We start from the raw sequence: 18,267 nt of genomic DNA on the forward strand, positions 1-18,267 counted from the left end.
AATAATTTATAATCGTAACCGTTCAAAATCAATGATAAGGTAGTAAAGTTTGTTTTACGTTATTTATAAATGGGAGAATGAGCTTATATCTCATCAGAGAATGTAAGTATTATTCTTTTTTAGTTACTTAAGTTACAAGTTTTTTGCATCTGTTAGTTTTCTTTCTCTTGTTATAATGAGGAAGTAGGGAAAAGATTGTAAATTTAATTAGATTTGCAATCATAATTTCTTTGATGCAAGTGATATTAGGTGATGAACAATTGGCACAGAAAGCCAAAATTCTCTTAACCATTCAAGTTGCAAGTCTTTTACATCAATTATACTCCTATCACTTTTTGTAATGTGGTTCTAGCTCTTTTGAGTTCAAAAGGTAAAATAGAAGTAAATGTACACGACGTTGATCTATATGAAAACTATTGTGTTATCCCCGTGGATTGAAAAAATGGTCAAAGATCTGTCACGCAATAAAACATGTCTGCGACATAGATTATCGAATAGGATGATCCAACAAAAAAAAGAGGTTCACAATTGATGAGAATGTTGACAACCAAATTGGAGATAGAAACTTTTTTTTTTTTTTTGCAGCATCTCCACTCACATTTGTTTTCCCTTTAACATGAGTTGTAACACTCAACACACTTTATGATCCAAAATTATTGTACTCTTTCACGAATATAAGCCTGATTAATGGAATGGAATATTTTTGTTGTGCTGTCGGCATCATTTTTTTTTATTTTTTTTTCATTTGAAAATTAGATAGATGTGGTTGTCGATCTCTTTGGTAGGCTTGGCCTTTTGTATAATGTCACGAAAGTTGTAGAAAATATAAACATCTCCCACATTTTTTTAATTCTTCCACCGCCACCAGACAAGATTGCCTTTTCTGTTCATCAAGATATGTATTCCTCCTGCTAGAACGCATAAACATTTAACAAAAAGCATAGATCGTTCATTAGATTATGGTATGTCATCATTGCCTAGTTATTTAGTCATTAGCCCGCATGCTGCTAAAAGATTACAAATAAGATGAGAGGTTCTTTTGGACCAAGTATGTCTGTCTTACTATTGCCTATATTGGTCGATGTTGAGATAACATCACATGATATGATTTTTCATCATTCATAAGTATATAAAGATATGTCACCTATATATATATATAGTATAAAATACATGAATTGATAGTATCCGACAATAATATTGTAATACCACACTTTATTCTTGTCTTTATTAACACAGAGAAGCTGTGAACAACACTGGATACCAGAAACGAAGAAGAAGATGAGGAGAGATAGAGAGGAAGAAAGAGAGAATGTATTAATACTTTCAGAAATTCTTACAATGCTTTCTTACTTCAAATGAGAACACTATTACTCCTTATATACCCATAAGGACTAATTACAACAGTACCCTTCTACCTGTATTAACTAACCCATCTTCTAGATAATGCCATGTGGCAATTCTGTTATATTGGTTATTACTCCCCCCTCAAACTGAACATGGATCTGCCAGGTGAAGTTTGAAATAGCTAAACACCTAAAACGGGATCTAAAACTGGACCTGAAACAGCAAGAGCAAGGTGTCGGCAGTGCTTTACAAACACAGGACCATGCAGGCCTTTGGTGAATACATCTGCAACCTGTTCTTCAGTAGGTATATATTGGACAAGTAAATCACCCCGTTGGACCTTTTCACGAACAAAATGATAGTCGGTATCAAGATGTTTGATCTTCGAATGAAAGACAGGATTGGAGCTTAGAGCTAAAGCACTCAGATTGTCACAGTAAAGTACTGGAGGCACCAAAATTTGCTGATGCATGTCTTTGAGAAGAGATTGAATCCAAAACAAATCAGCTGCAGAATGTGCTAAAGCTTTGTATTCAGCCTCAGTAGAGCTGCGAGATACTGTGGATTGCTTCTTAGACTGCCATGAAATGGGATTATCACCCAAGTAAATCACAAAACCAGTTATTGAACGTCGGGTATTTATGTCTGCTGCCCAGTCGGAATCAGAATAGGCCAGCAAATTGAAATCCAAGCTCTTTTTGTAATGCAAACCATACTCAAGTGTTCCTTTCAGGTACTGTAAAATGCGTTTGACAAGATGCATATGAAGATCAGTCGGAGAAGTCATAAACTGACAGACCATGTTAACAGCCTGAGCAAGATCTGGCCGAGTAAAGGTCAAATATTGGAGAGCCCCGACCAAACTTCGATAATGACGTGGGTCAGAGAGAAGATCACCTTCTTGTTCAAGTAATTGTGCATGTGGTTTAGACAGTGTGGATGTAGGTTTACATGTCTCCATTGCTGCCTTCTTGAGGAGATCTTGAGCATATTTCGATTGGCTGATAAACAATGAACCATCTTCTTTATACTGAATCTGCAACCCCAAGAAATAAGACAATCTGCCCATGTCTTTGAGATCAAAGACTTCTGCAAGGTCACTGATCACTGCTTGAACTGTTGTAGGGTTGGAACCAGTGAGTATAATATCGTCTACATAGAGCAATAGGATAACAATATCCCCTTTATCTACTTTAACAAATAAACTTGTATCAGATAAGGAAGTTGTGAAACCAAGGGATGGAAGATAACTCGTGAACTTCGAGTTCCAGGCTCTCGGGGCTTGTTTCAAGCCATATAGAGATTTAATGAGTTTACACACATAACTTGGACAGGAAGGATCCACAAATCCTTGAGGTTGCTGCATGTAGACCTCTTCCTCGAGATCACCATGCAAAAAAAGCATTTTTAATGTCTAGTTGTCGCAGATTCCAACCAAGCTGTGCAGCTAAAACAAGAATTAATCGAACAGTAGTGTGTCGGACCACAGGACTGAAGGTCTCTGAGTAATCCAGCCCGTGTTCTTGAGTGTACCCCTGAGCAACTAACCGAGCCTTATACCTTGATATTGTTCCATCTGGATGTTTCTTTATTTTATACACCCATTTGCTACCTACAATTGTTCTGTGAGATGGAGGTGGAACTAGAACCCATGTACCTTGAGCCTTTAATGCATCATATTCTTCTTGCATAGCATGTTGCCATTCAGACTTACACGATGCTGCCCTAAAAGTTTTAGGTTCTTCAGGTTCTGTGATATCAGCTAGGAATGAAAACACTCCAGGACATGCACTAGTAATCGAACCAGAGCAGGACATATCAGAGCAAGACTCCAGTATTTGTAATGAATTTAACTCAGGGAAAGTTGCCAAATGAGCTGCATAATTCTTTCTTGAAATAGCACCTGTTTGTAACCGAGTTTGAATCCGAGGATGAAGTGGTCGGTGTACAGGTAAGACATGTGAATCAGTGCTAGATGAATGCTCAGACAAAGGTAATAATACCTGAAGTTGAGTAGTATCGAGGACAGGAAGCAAAGGAGGTGGAGTTGGTGTATCACTTGTTGTAGAGTAGGAACCATGAGATGTTGATGCTAAAGAGTCTTCACAAATGTGATTCTGTGATAGCTGACCGTGCTCAAATTGACCCCTTGTAGACCTCATGGGAATAGGAAATGGTATAACCACAGAGCTAGTTTGATTGACTGTCTCAGCAGATGCCACACCACTGTGAGAAGGCCCCAACCTTGCTGGAAATATTGACTCTTCAAAAATAACATGCCGTGATATAATGCATTTCTTAGACAGTTGATCATAACATATTACTCCCTTATACCCCATTGCATAGCCTAAGAAGATACACATTTTGGACTTAAACTGCAATTTATGATTGTTATACGGCTTGATCCATGGAAACACAGCAGTTCCAAAAATTCTTAAGGACTGTACCTCAGGCACTTTGTTGTATAGTAGCTGATAGGGAGATCTAAAAGACAAGGTTTTACACGGCATTTTATTAATCAGAAAAACTGCATGAGCACAAGCAAAGTACCAAAACTCACTACTTAAACCAGAAGCATTTAACAAAGTGAGAGCAGTGTCCACCACATGTCTGTGTTTCCTCTCAGAAATCCCATTCTGTTGAGGTGTGTAAGGACAAGAAATAAACTGCAGAATGCCTTTTGCAGCCAAAAAGGACGTAAACCGCTTGCTAGTGTATTCACCTCCACCATCTGTTTGCAAACCTTTAATTGTTAACCCAAACTGAGTATGAATGAAAGCATAGAACTTGAGAAAAATTGCAAACACATCAGATTTGTTGCACATGGGAAATATCCAAGTAAATCTGGTATATTCATCTACAAAAAGTACATAGTATCGAAAACCTTCCACAGATTTTACAGGTGTTGGACCCCAAACATCGGTATGAACTTTCTCAAAAGGAACCCTACAACTGTCATTTCTAACAGGAAAAGGTATCCTAGACATTTTACCCCTAATACAAGAAATACAAGTAGTATAAGTCTCATCTAACTTGTGTAAAACCTTAGATTGCCTTAACATTGCAGCCACAATATCATGTGCAGGATGTCCCAACCTTTGATGCCAAATATCGGATTTTACCAGTTTCCCCAAGTAAGCCACTGGATCTCTTGTAACAAACTTGTGCCCTCTAGAAGCTTTAACCACTGGAATCTGAAATAACTCTTCTGGTTTACTCTTTCCGTGATACACCACCTCCCTTGTCTTCTTGTCCTGCACAAAGAACTCACACTCATCACATATAAACCAACTATTATTATCTGCACACAATTGTTTAACTGAAAGAAGATTTCTGGCAATATTTGGAACATGAAGAACTTTACTGAGAACAAGAGAATGATCAGGAGTATGAATTGCAGAGGAACCGATATGCTTAATCGGTAGACTTGAACCATTACCAATGGTTATATTATCAGACCCTTGATAAGGAGCCACTTGACTTAATGCATTTATATCTGCAGTCATGTGGTGTGAAGCACCTGAATCCACAATCCACAAATCCTGAGGAGGAGCCTGAGATGTTTGTTGTGCATTCATGGCAGACAGTGAGACTGGAGGTGGCTGACCTTGATATGTGTAGTTGGCCCGATGAAAACAGTCAAGCGCAGAATGTCCTCTTTTCCCACATATCTGACACTCCATAATGAAACCAGCTGGTGTATTTCCTGTATTTCTGTGAAAACAGTTCACTGCAGTATGACCTCTTTTATTGCAGATTTGACACTCAACTACAACATTTGTTCTAGCTTCTGTATTGCCGGACCACGACCCAGTAACATTCTGAACTTGTTTTGTCCCTGAAGAGTAAGGACTATTTCCACCATAAAACCCTCGTCCTCTGAAATTATTACCAGTTCTATAGTTGCTGCTATTATTCCTGAATTGACCACCATTTCCAGCCCTGTAACCCCCATTGTAGGTCTGAGATTTGAACCCATGCTGCTGACCAGAATGAGAGTGAGCTACAAAACCATATCCACAAGATTGATCATGATGCCCTGGAGGAAAAGTATTCGAACCAAACATCTGGGACTCCACACCATGTTGATGAGCATTATTAAATGAACCCTGTGGTTGCTGAACAATAGTGCCTGCTGTAGTAGCAGGTATATGAGCATGGTGTTGAGAATTTGACGAAGATGCACCACTCGAAGATCCACCTCCATACATGACAGAACCCAAACTAGTATTCTGCCCAGACTGAGAACCCTGAACAAAAAGAGCAGCCATATTCTGAGGCAGCAGATTCATTTCCCCTTCAATCTCCTTTTCAGTTCCAAGTAGTTGAGCACGAAATTCCCTTAAGGTAATGGAAGATTCCCGAGCCAAGATAACTGTGCGAATAACACCATATTCCTTAGGTAAACCTGCCAGCCCAACAATGATAATATCATTGTCAGAAACTGTCTCCCCTGCAGCCATTAACTGATCTCTGATATTCTTCAAACGCAACAAGTATTTATCAATGTTATCTGCCCCCTTCTGAATCGTATGCAACTCTGTTTTCAAATGGTTAACCCGAGACTTCGAAACAGAAGCATATCTTTCAACAAGATTTGACCATGCTTCAAAGGCAGTCCTGCACCCCAAGACATACTCCATTGCCTCATCTGTTAGTGTAGCAAGGAGCAGACTAATAAGAGCCATATCAGTAGACTCCCAATCAAGAAACGCTGTGGTAATCTCCCTTGTAACACCAGTCTCTGAACTCACGGCATACTTTGATGGACAACCAATCGTACCATTAAAATGACCAAACAATTTGTACCCTTTAAGAACCGACTGAAACTGAAAGGCCCATTTGGCAAAATTATCATCTCGAAGTTTTATAGTCAGCATACCCAACAAATTCTCAATCTTGAATGAAGACGACGCCATTGAAAAGAATTCAATCAACCACAACTCTGAGCAAACCAAAAAATTACCAAACAAGGAACACACAACTGACTTCGAAAAATTCACAAAACAATACCCAAGTAAGGAGAATGACACTCCAAATCACAACCCAAATTGCACACTTCGACTAAAGACACCAAACCAGGAGATTGATACTCCAATATAACACAACACAGGAGATTGAAACTCCAAGATTCATAGAAAGAATGGCACTTTCTTGTTTTAATCGACAAGTCCTAGAGAATGATACTCCAAGGAACAAACACAGCTCAGGAGATTGAAACTCCAAGATTCATAGAAAGAATGACACTTTCTTCTTTAAATCGACAAGTCCTAGAGAATGATACTCCAAGGAACAAACACATAGAATAACAAGAACAGAAATCAACACATCAAGATTCAACCAAAAAACCCCAAATCTTCGCTTTAATCGAATTCCAACAAATTGACCCAACTTCAATCAAATTCCAACAGATTGAATCACAACCCCAAGAAAGAAACAAATACACTTGATTCGCTGAAAAACGCACCACCAAATCTCCTAAGAACGCCGTTCCAGATAACCACCAAACACCCAATCTTCGAGCACCCAATCTTCAAGATAGCACCCAAACCAGCGGAAGTCTTCACCAGAACCGAAAGTGGCGACGAGCCTAAATGGGCGATGATACCATATTAACACAGAGAAGCTGTGAACAACACTGGATACCAGAAACGAAGAAGAAGATGAGGAGAGATAGAGAGGAAGAAAGAGAGAATGTATTAATACTTTCAGAAATTCTTACAATGCTTTCTTACTTCAAATGAGAACACTATTACTCCTTATATACCCATAAGGACTAATTACAACAGTACCCTTCTACCTGTATTAACTAACCCATCTTCTAGATAATGCCATGTGGCAATTCTGTTATATTGGTTATTAGTCTTACGACTCATTACAAATGCAAACTATATGAGCTAGAAGAGTGCTAGCTATCGATATATACTAAATCACAAACCGAGTGAATCTCAAATGTGGGATGTGAGAGCGTTCAAATGATCAATGCTTTCTCACGTCCTGCATGTAGTTTACATCTTTAGTTGCTTGTTACAGCATAGCGTATCTGATATTTTGACACAGCTATAATTGTACATGTTGTAATTTAATACTACTTCGTATTAAAGGTATACCCTAAAGAAGTGCTTAGCTCCTAAACAAAATGTCTAATGAATATTTTTTCACTAATCGACTTTATATTCACCAAGTCTCGAGAGTCATCCGACACTTCAGACTTGGTGAATAATTACTTGTAGGATTCAAACATTTACCATGCACAGGCCTTTAATCCCACCTTGTTAATTAAGAAAATAAAAACTGAATAGACTGGGGTCGGTGTGTCAACTTTCAAGCACTGCACTCTACACCCCGAGAGGCAAAATCGCCAAAAAAGACATACGAATGCGATATGGAAAAGCTGAAGGAGTTTTCTATTTTATTTATTTTTTTACGTGTCTTTTGTCATTGAAGGTGGATTGTCTGTCATCCTATTTTTATATTCTTCTTATGCCCTTCTGATGTGTATCAACATTTTATATTCCTATTACTTTTTGTTTTATTATTTTTATAAAAACACAAACAAAAAGGTATGATGAGAGTATGAAAATAGAAGGGCAGACAATCTACCTCTTCTGTCGTTGCCTTGCCTTTTCCTTGGTGACCGGCGAGTGAAGCCAAGCCATACTTTTGGTGATATATATTTTCTGACACCTGCTAAATCTTGAAACGAATAAGAAATAAAAGAATAGAATAATTGAAAAAAAGGATGATTAGTGGGATCCATGCATGGGATAATGTACTCGGAATATGAAGTAGAACATCAAATGTTTTCATACAATTAAAAAGATACTTGAAAAAATACTTTCTCCTAATTGAATATGACACATGTAAAGTTCTGAATATGCTCATGTCTGACCACACTAAAAAATCTCTCATGGGAGAGGGATCCATTGACCATTTTACTTACTTTCGTATAGAACCAAAGTTGAAAGACGGAACTACAACACCGCTAATGAAGTTGTAGTTCTGACTTTGTTCACATGTCCAGGTAAAAGTAACATAAGTTGTATGAGTCCATTATACATAGTATATATAGTATATATAGTACAAACCTTTTTATATATAGTACAAACTATGTTTAAAATACTAAATGATTTCTAGGGTTTGAAAGCTGTCAATCGCCTTTGTTAATCAACCTCACCAGCTTCCTAACTAGCACTGCATAAGCATCCCTACCAGCTCACAACCAAGCTCCCGTACTATTCAAGTTTGTGCTTCCATTCATCGACCAAAACAAAAAGTACTATTTAAGTTTCTGGTATCTAGGATCGAGCTAAACATTTTACACAAATTTGAAAAGGTTTTTTGTTCACATTCTCCTCATAACTTTTGCTTTTAGTTGATTACAAATGGAAACTTTTCATTCAATTATCTATGGACAAGAAGATCTTGAAACCATATGGTTTTCCTATGTTGAGAAGGAATCTCACATCGATAGAGATGAGGGACTTTATATGGGTTTATGAAAGTTTGGCTACTTCTTATATTGTGAATTGATTTTTATGATGAAGCATTAATTTTCTTCACAACGAAGCTCTGAGATGCGTGGCTCTCCATAGAATACAAAAAATATATAATGATTGAAAAATTGTAGTCAAATATCTCTGCGACCCCATTGTATATTTTGCATCGCTGGAAGATGTGAGAGCAAAGCAAATTAAGGACCCCAGTTATTTGATTAACATCTTTGTCTTCTAACTAGGATTAAGATTATTGTTTTGGAGGTTTCTGTAATACTATTTTATGTGGCTGGAAATTGGGAGTCCTTTTTTATTTAAATATTGCTCGATCATCGCAAATAAACATCAAAGGACCAATTATTTATAAACTTATAAAAATATCCAGGACAATCTTCACTGTTTAATCTATGGTGATGAGAAAGATTACATAATATTTGTGTCCACTACCCACGACCGCATTCTCATTTCATGTATGCCTTTAGAAAACAAGACGTCTCACCTGTATAAGGCTCCTCAACATTATTATTAACACTTCTTTAGATATGAAAGCGACTAGCTAGGGACATAAAATGTATATGTAGATTTTCGAGAATCTGTTGTATGGTATCAAAGTATGATCACGTTCACGGTCGATCAGGATATGAATTAACAGTTAGTTTCCGTGATACATAATTAAATTGATTATACCACGTAATTATAATTCAGTATTTTACAACACTTTTTCCTACTTTACTATGTGATTACTAGATTATTTATTAGTGAGTGCAAATAGTGAGTGACATTTACCAGTTTGCTTCAAGAAAATGAAACATTCATTTACTACAATCAAGACTATAAAAGTGATTGGGTAGTGAGTTCGTGCACTTTAAATTCGGAAGTTGACCTTTGATTATCTAGGCAATTGATCGGGCAACCCAAAACCCAACTTAAGCATTTGATGTGTTCTTCCATACCTGTAATTTCCGTGCTAATTAAACTGTAAATAAAAAATTAGGGTTTCACGAATCAGTCAGTGACTTTTTTTATAAACAGGGTTTTTTTTTTTTCTCTGCTCGTCTTCGTTTTCCAATGACTGAAATCTGTAATTTCTGAATTAATAATATAGAGTATATAGGCCGAAAATTAAATTAATTAATCACCTCTATTTAAAAATAATTAGATTGATTAGTGTAGCATCTAATTAGGCGTCGGACTGGGTGGTGTAAATCACCAACTTCGATGCAATTTTTAACTCAATAGAATATACTGTTTCTTCAAGCATAATACACTAGTTATTGCTTTCTAATCTTCGTTCTTCCAAGTCAAATCATCAACTAATCATTCTTCAATAGTATTTTAATATATGATCATCGTACGCAGATCTGATTTGGTTTATCGTGATTCACATTAGGGTTTGGAGAAGCGACGGTAACTAATAAGTTCCGGGGGCACATGCTTCTACGAAACCTCTGTATGCGCTCGAAATTGACCAACTTGTGGTTGCTTCCATTTTAGTGAGATGATGATGAAAGATTATTATAAAATGATGATCGAAGAGGCCCTGATGCAGGAGATGCATGTGTTTCCATTATATTATTGAACATACACCGACTTCATTAGTAAACTTGTTATACATAAATCGTATTTTTATGAAAGGTAAAACTAATATGCATTTACATATTGACTGCCAAAACTTACATTATTGTAGTTAAAGTTTTGGTCAAAGATGTGTCCATGAAGTCCCATATAATACTTCTCTTAAAAAAGAAAATTTGTCATATTGCCAGTTTGATATTTTATTGTGTATATCCTTCTCATAATGTGAAAATTATTTTTTAATAGTTACATGATGAAAAGTATATGTACATAGACATATACAAACAGAGATAGCTATGAAATTATCGAGTGTTGCTATTTGGACTGCATTTATTGACCACCTCTTTAATAAGTCCCATGTACATAGGTGAAGTCCATCTCGATTGAATTGCTCATCAACAAGGTGAAATAGCATTAGTCTTTCTCTCTTCCTCCACAATTATTTTTATTTTTTATTTTTTATTAGATGATAGACTTTCATTCCATAAAAAAAAGGGTTACAAATGAAGACTGCTCAGTCCATTTACAAATGTGATCCTTAATTATAATATATTTCCAACTGATAATTTAGTTGAAATTCTCTTCCCGAGTCCAAAATGATTCAACAATTTATATTGGAAAGTATTATATATACATAAAATCATCAAAAGTAAGCAGGTAGAATTATTTGTGGCCCATATAAATTTACGAATACATGACAAGTCTCTCATATACATGCTAAAAGCACACATGGACATTCAATCAAAGAGCCGTCCCAATGCAAATTAAGGCCTAAGAAGAAAATGAAATGAAGTTTTCCTAATTTAGTACCTTAAGATGATTTTTTTTTCTTTCCATTTTGCGCAACAACATAAATTTGAGGTACATCGTATATATTAGAATTGTGAGAATAAGAAATTTCGTTTCTTATTTCTAATCAAGAATATGAAGAATGATGAAATTTTTAAGAGATATATATATATATATATATATATATATATATATATATATATATTAAGGGTATGAAGAAAATATAAAGCCTAATTTAATTGTGAGGCCCTCACAGGCTCACATGCCTTGTTCAATCATTGAGATACAGTATTTCCATTAATATATGAAATCATTTATATGTACATATAGCTGTTGTGATGAAATCTAATGCATATGTACCCTTCTGAAGGTCGTTGGGATGATTAATTTGATGGTACATATTCTCGTGGGAGAGACCATAATGTAAAGGGTCTGTGCACCAATATCTTTCCGAAGGGTCCTCCTGATATTTCATACGTGAATATGTTATTAGTCCCATGGAGTTAGGACTAGTATTGTAATGCAAATTATGGGGCCTTTATATCAAGGGATGTAGGACAACAATGTCAGAGATCGACATATACAACCCCTGGCTAATTAAGTTTACTTGAACAGCGATGTATCGATACAATTGATTGGTTTTCATTTGCTTTCAGAAATTCTCATCCAACTGGCTAGCTTTACATCCACAATCGTTATTTAATTTTATTACTTATATCAAATTTGGTACAATGTTCAGTTCTATCATATCTAGCAACTAGATTTCAAATGTCTACCTTTAACAGTACCTTTTCATCCATAGGAAATGTTGGTGGTACGTTGCCTCTTTCTAAATAACCTGCGATACGAATAGTATTATAATCACTGTTCTAAAAATTTTCATCTAGTATCGTCTAGGCCCACCTAAGTGCTAAGCAATTAATCACTGCCACGATTAGTCTGCAATTAAAAATTAAGAAATGGCACCTAGACCTACCTAGGTGCTCGCCTAACCCGCCTTGGCATCCGCCTAGCCCTCTTAGACCCACCTTGGTACCCATCTAGCCTTGTTAGACCCGCCTAGGCACTTGCCCAGGTTTTGACTCTCACATAGACATAAAATAGATAACTTTCATTTTGCATTTTTTTTTCAATAAATTGTAAGTGACTAGTTGAATACTTGGATGAACACTCATTACAAGCTTGTTTTCCATGTTTTTAATATGTTCAAACATTTTTTTAATCCATGTATCATTTTATTTTGCAATTTATGTATCCCAATGAAATTATATATTTTTCTTAACTACAAGTCGACATTTATTTATATAGTATATAATAAATTTAATTAAAATTAAAAACCGCCTAGGCCTTATCTAAACACTTAGGCGCTAGGTCCCTGTTCGCCGCCCCATTAGCGCCTAACATTGTGTTAGAACCTTGATTTTAATGCATCAAGAATAAGGATCAACTCACGTGAGACTAACTGTACAAGATAAGATTTTTAGGCCCAACATGATCCACCACCAATAAATTGATTTTGTCCCAATTTAACCACCTATTACTAGTTGGTGGGTTTTATCACAAAATGCTCCAGTTACATTAGGGGGAAAACCCCATATATTAATTGTATATATTTTTATCATATGCCTGATGTGGGATTCCTATTCTCCAACAGTGCATGCATAATTGCACCATTGAATTAATTGTTTAAGATCACTATATATGCAAGCATATGAATGTGATAGTTAAGTACATACAAATTATTGGGGGTTCTAGGTTCTAGTTGATCAATGAGATGGTTAAGTACGAACAAACTATTGGGGGTTCTAGGTTCTAGTTGATCTTAATTAAGTTATAGGTTACAGCCTTCCCTAACTTCTTCCAAGTTGTTCTAGGTCATGATCGATCTTTAAGTACAAATTATCAAGTTCGAGTACCTTAATGAGCACCAAAATGACTTATACCAACTTGGTAGCTCGCTCAAGGCTTTGGTCCTCTTTCTTGATTATCTTCTTGCTCTACTTTGGGAATAAGTTTAAGAATATTAATTACCTAAAACGTGTTTACTGTGCGCGTGTTTGGTGCATATCAATCCTCGTGGCTTCTGCTTGGGGTACTTACAAAATTTATCCGGCATGCATTGAAATAATCCCATCCAAAGTATGATTAGCATTATACGATCTTGTTTTCATCGATTGATAAATGACAATTAAACTGGATGCAATTGTTAGAGTAACCTTTTCAGATTATCCTAATATTAATTAAAACTTGTTAAATCATTCCATATAGTTTTCTAATCAATTGGTATGACTAGTTAACTAATTCAAAGACTACTAGCTTTTGGCATGCGAAAATTTTGGATTAAATTTGTATGGTATGATCACAACAACGAAAAAAAAAAAAACAAAGAGGAACAAATAGAGAGCATAGCGTCTTAAATCTTAGGCAACTTTTTGGCCTCTAATCCAAAATCAGATATAATTACCACTGCTTTGTTAAACTCCATGTTGTTCATAAAACAGAACATCTATATATTGGACTTAAAGATAAAAAATCTATTAATCCTGTTTCCAAGTTGGTTTAATCAGTAGCTTAATAACTATGTTGATTTAAACCACAAATAAACAATAACTGAAATATTTTAATCATCTAATTAATGGCCATCCACCAAAAAGACGAACCATAGTATTTGATTAAGTATTGGAATTTTGATGGCGTTAATCAAACATTTAAAAAAAAATTCTAATTTAATTGATTTTTTGCATAGCTAAGTTTTAAGAGGTGAATTAGTAAGCTAAACTATTTTGATCATCTACAATATTACAAGCTAAAAAAGAGAGTAAATATTACAATATTTTGGTAACATCTCTTCTTACTTTTTCCCTGACTAAGAATAACTGCAAAATATTATCACTAACCCAATAGGACCAACCAACTGACGAGTTTTTTTTGTTTTTTTTTTTTTTTTTTTTTTATGGTTTTGTGTAGAAAATATTCATAGTCAATGATTTTCCATATTTTTAATTAGTTCTCTCAGTAAGACTCACAATTAATATAGTTGAATTTGTAAGAGATATCTTGACGTGAGCAAGTAAATAAAAAAAAGAACAGCGAGTTAAATTCGTACACGTTTTCCCTACTACAATGAAAAGAAAGAATTGGTAAACCAGGTCTCCTTTCATGATGAACGAGACTTGGCTCTCAAAATGCCATCTGACCTCAGGCATATGTGAATTTGCTGTAAAATTACCCAGAGAATTAAAGTAGCAGCTCAAGTGAAAATTACTTGCGAGTTTACTGGAATAATTATAAGATAAATACTAACAGCTGTCTTCAATCCCCACTCATCATTGTGTTATGGGTTGCCAACCTCTTAAAACACGCAAAAATAATTTAGTAATTAATTAAGCGGAAGAAGATCACTATGTTGGATCGAGTGCGCTTAAAAAATGCATGGCACGTACGATATGTGAATATGGAGGTATAGGAGTCCGAATAAGTATCATTTGAGGATTTCAAAGATCTTTTAATTACATTTATTTTACATTATGTGATTAGTTTTCATTAAATATTATTTATATTCAATTTAAAATAAAATAATTTAAAATAAATTTTAATTACATAATATACGATGAACATATATAAATAAATAAAATCCAAAGATGATTAGGATCATCATATCGACAAATAAGTACAATTAACGCTTGATAAAACAAAAAGAAGTACAATTAACCGGCCCAACTAGCCATGCCTCACCGCGTGTTGATAAACAGCTATCTTCGTACAATGATGAAACATTAATCATTACAACTGATCGAGCATATTACTGATGTAATGACTGATTAGAAACCCAAGATATGTAAAATTACTAAAGAAGGAAATAAAATAGGAGTATGATAACTGCAAATCCATTTTTACTTATACATTTTTTAATTTTTAGGTCCTTGAATTTGATGAATTAAAGAATATCAAATCACAGAAATTACTAAAAATGTGTGAGAAATAAAAAGAGATGTGTGGATAGTACATTCCAAAAAAATATTGAATTATTAAAGGATTTTTTTTATCAAAATAAACTTCGGAGGAAAGAGGAAAATTTTATTGATATGAAAAAAAGAAGTTATACTTAATGAGGGGAGAACATAAACTTTACGTCACTAGAAATAAAAACAAGAAAGATACAAAGAAAAGAGAGGAAACATGGGAGAAGCACAACCTGCACATATATATATATATATATATATATATATATATATATATATAATGTGCTGATGACATATTAAGTAAAAACGTGCATTATAACATGAATGATATTAATTTACTGGCATGCTAATTTGTTCATGGGATCCGGATATGTTGATATTTGCCATAACTTATAGTATTTATGAGATTTTATAAAAGTGCCTTGACTGATGATATTTTTTTTTCTTAATTAATCTGATGTGATTACATATATGGCATGCTGTTGCCTAACAAAGGTGTAATCACATTAATTTAAACCACGAAACATTAACATGTGCGCAGCTGGTATTTATAATTAAGAAGATTAATTTGTTATCAAAGAAAGACTAATTTATTGCGGTAAGAAGAAGACTGATTTGTTTCTGTCATGAATTAAGCAACCACTCGTGCCGAGAGACCACAGCGTCGGCGTCGGAGCCGTGTTCTGTGGACACGGTGGACGGTGGAGCCTGGAGGTGCTGCAATTTGCAGTGTCTGCCATAGTAATATTACGTCAAATTAATTTAAAGTAACCAATTAACAAGGTACTGTCTGCATTCCCATGTCACTCCTCCTCAACGACTGATCACGCATATCTCACCTTCAACAGTCAACGCTCTGTCCCTGCTTAATATTTCAATTCATTAGGGTTTCGCATTCATATCTACTCTGTTTAGTATACACTGAAGTTCTTGATCGTTATGTTCTTAATTATTGCATTACTGGCTTAATATTTAGTGTTTTATTGTTTCAGCATATGTCATCCACCGAAGTATAGTAAATAGGAGCTGTGCACCTTCTGTCATCACGAACCTGAGCTTGAAAGCAAGATTGTCCCTCAGATGAGAGTGAAAGTGAAGTAACGCAGCTGCTAGGTGGCATGGGCTCCATGCAAATAGACTTTTTGTTTTCGCAACAAAAAGACGAAATACAAGGTTTTAAATGAAGATATATATCTGAGCTGAGCCAAGTTGGCTAGAACAGTATACTCCTTATCTTACACTCAAGTTTGAACACCCTACTTCGTAGTTAAGAAAAATTTAGTATTATATTGTAGCTTGTATAATGTGAATTTCAAATACTAACCCAAAAGTACTAGGGTTTATAAACAATAACCCATATATTTTAATTGCAATATTGTCGCAAAAATTTGTTCACACGAGGGTAAATAATATTATAGCACCAACAACCATTTTTCAGCAACAATTAAGGAAGTTGAAAGAGGACAAAGAAAATCTTAACAACCCTATGAAACCCCATAGTTCTGGTCTAAAATTAGCATATTTTAATGACCATATATATATATATTTTTTATTTATTTATTTATTTTTTTTTTTATTTTATATGCATGTTCGATCTTAGTTTGATCATAAACTTATATCTATCTCTTTAATAATAAATGTGATTGATTCAGTAGGATCTTTGGAACCAGTTACAGTAAGCAAAAAAAGTGCAGGCATAGAGCATTCAATATGTGCTAATGCATATATGAATGTAATTGTCAGAAGACCCAGAACACCAAAGACCTTAGTAGTGGCTGGATGCAGAAATCACAAGGAGAGATTTGTTAGGTACTTTCGATATTGTACCTTATTGTTTTCACATTTGTTATGTGCGTGCTTATTATGTGATGAGAAATACGAAAATAAAATATTATGCACCATGTTGTACAATCTCTTCGTAACTAGACGAAAAACAGCATACCTCTAGGTAATTCCATATAATGCACCTATCTAGTTAGGTAACCATAATCTTAAACGAGATGAAATTTATTTACGTATGTAAAATTCTCTCTGCAAGAAAAGATAACAAAAAATATGATTGATTCATATTTGTCCCATTTTTTACACGTATGCATCACATGCAAACGTGCCCACAATCATGTAGTACATGGGCGGGGCAATAATGCATGTAAAAAAGAATACGTACCAAGTAGGCAAGTAGAGTTTGTTAATGTATATATTCGATCTTTAATCTCAAAAGAAATCATATATTGGTCAGAGCCTGCCATTTTGTTGTCAAATTTGCCTCATGACTCAAAATTTAAGAAACAAAGTTACTGAAATTAGTAAACCACTCCGAATTGGATAAATCACTAATTTGATGTTTTGAGAAAGTTGTAGGAATGCCCTTGCAAAACAAAATACTAATATATTGCCTGTAACAGTATTTTAATAAACCTTGGGTAGGAAAAGTTTAATTCACCCATAGGATATGAATATCTAAAAGTTGTCAAAATCAATTAAGGTAGTAATTTTATCACTTATTTTCTCTTTATGCACCTATATATATATATTTATTTATATATGTATTTTTTTGACTTGGATCTGCTTTGATTTATTAAGATGGGAAAAACGTATTAGTGCATGGGAGCACCAAGGAAGTGAAATAATCACTTCCCAAAATAACTATGAAAAGCTAAATACTGATCTCTTGTAGCACAATGGTCTAGCGGTGTTAGAAATGAAGTGTGTTAATAAAAATTAACAAGAGATGTAAAAAGTAAAATAAAATGTGTAAATAACACACCTTTTAATATTAAATATCGTTTGATCCGTTGCGTGATTTAGTCTAATCTGCCACTCAAACGTCTCCGGTTGATAATATAAACTCCAAAACAATAAATTGTATTTATTATTGTATTTATTACCAAGAAAATTAGAAATATTTGAGCAGAAGAAAGAGACTGAAGACTTGTGTGGACTGCGGACACAGACCATTGACCATTTGGCAAAAGCGTTAAAAAAAAAAAACTCAAAACTAACCGAAAATAGGTCTAGGATGATCCAAGAGAGGTATATATCCTAAGAAAATTAAAAATAAAATTAAAAAGGGCTTTAAATGAACTCAACAAACAAGAAAA

At 34.7% G+C, this 18,267-nt stretch overlaps 1 protein-coding gene across 1 annotated transcript; it reads right to left on the minus strand.

The window, feature by feature from the left end:
• Positions 1-4,478: 4,478 nt before the first annotated feature.
• LOC148690845 (uncharacterized) lies at positions 4,479-6,144 on the minus strand. The gene is made up of 2 exons (XM_088686925.1): positions 4,952-6,144; positions 4,479-4,598 (listed from the first exon to the last, which is right to left on the minus strand). The coding sequence occupies exons 1-2, from the start codon at positions 6,030-6,032 to the stop codon at positions 4,558-4,560; spliced, it is 1,122 nt and encodes a 373-aa protein (XP_088543051.1). The 5' UTR covers positions 6,033-6,144; the 3' UTR covers positions 4,479-4,557.
• Positions 6,145-18,267: the final 12,123 nt, after the last annotated feature.

The sequence above is a fragment of the Pyrus communis genome, chromosome 15 (genome assembly GCF_041283825.1).
Source record: "Pyrus communis isolate YQ-2024b chromosome 15, ASM4128382v1, whole genome shotgun sequence".
Classification (NCBI taxonomy): domain Eukaryota; kingdom Viridiplantae; phylum Streptophyta; class Magnoliopsida; order Rosales; family Rosaceae; genus Pyrus; species Pyrus communis.

Coding starts and splice junctions, on each gene's coding strand:
- LOC148690845 (XM_088686925.1), bottom strand. CDS start 6,032: ATGGCTCTTATTAGTCTGCTCCTTGCTACACTAACAGATGAGGCAATG. Junction 4,599..4,951: donor GGCCAACTACACATATCAAG/GTCAGCCACCTC, acceptor TTCTTTGTGCAG/GACAAGAAGACAAGGGAGGT.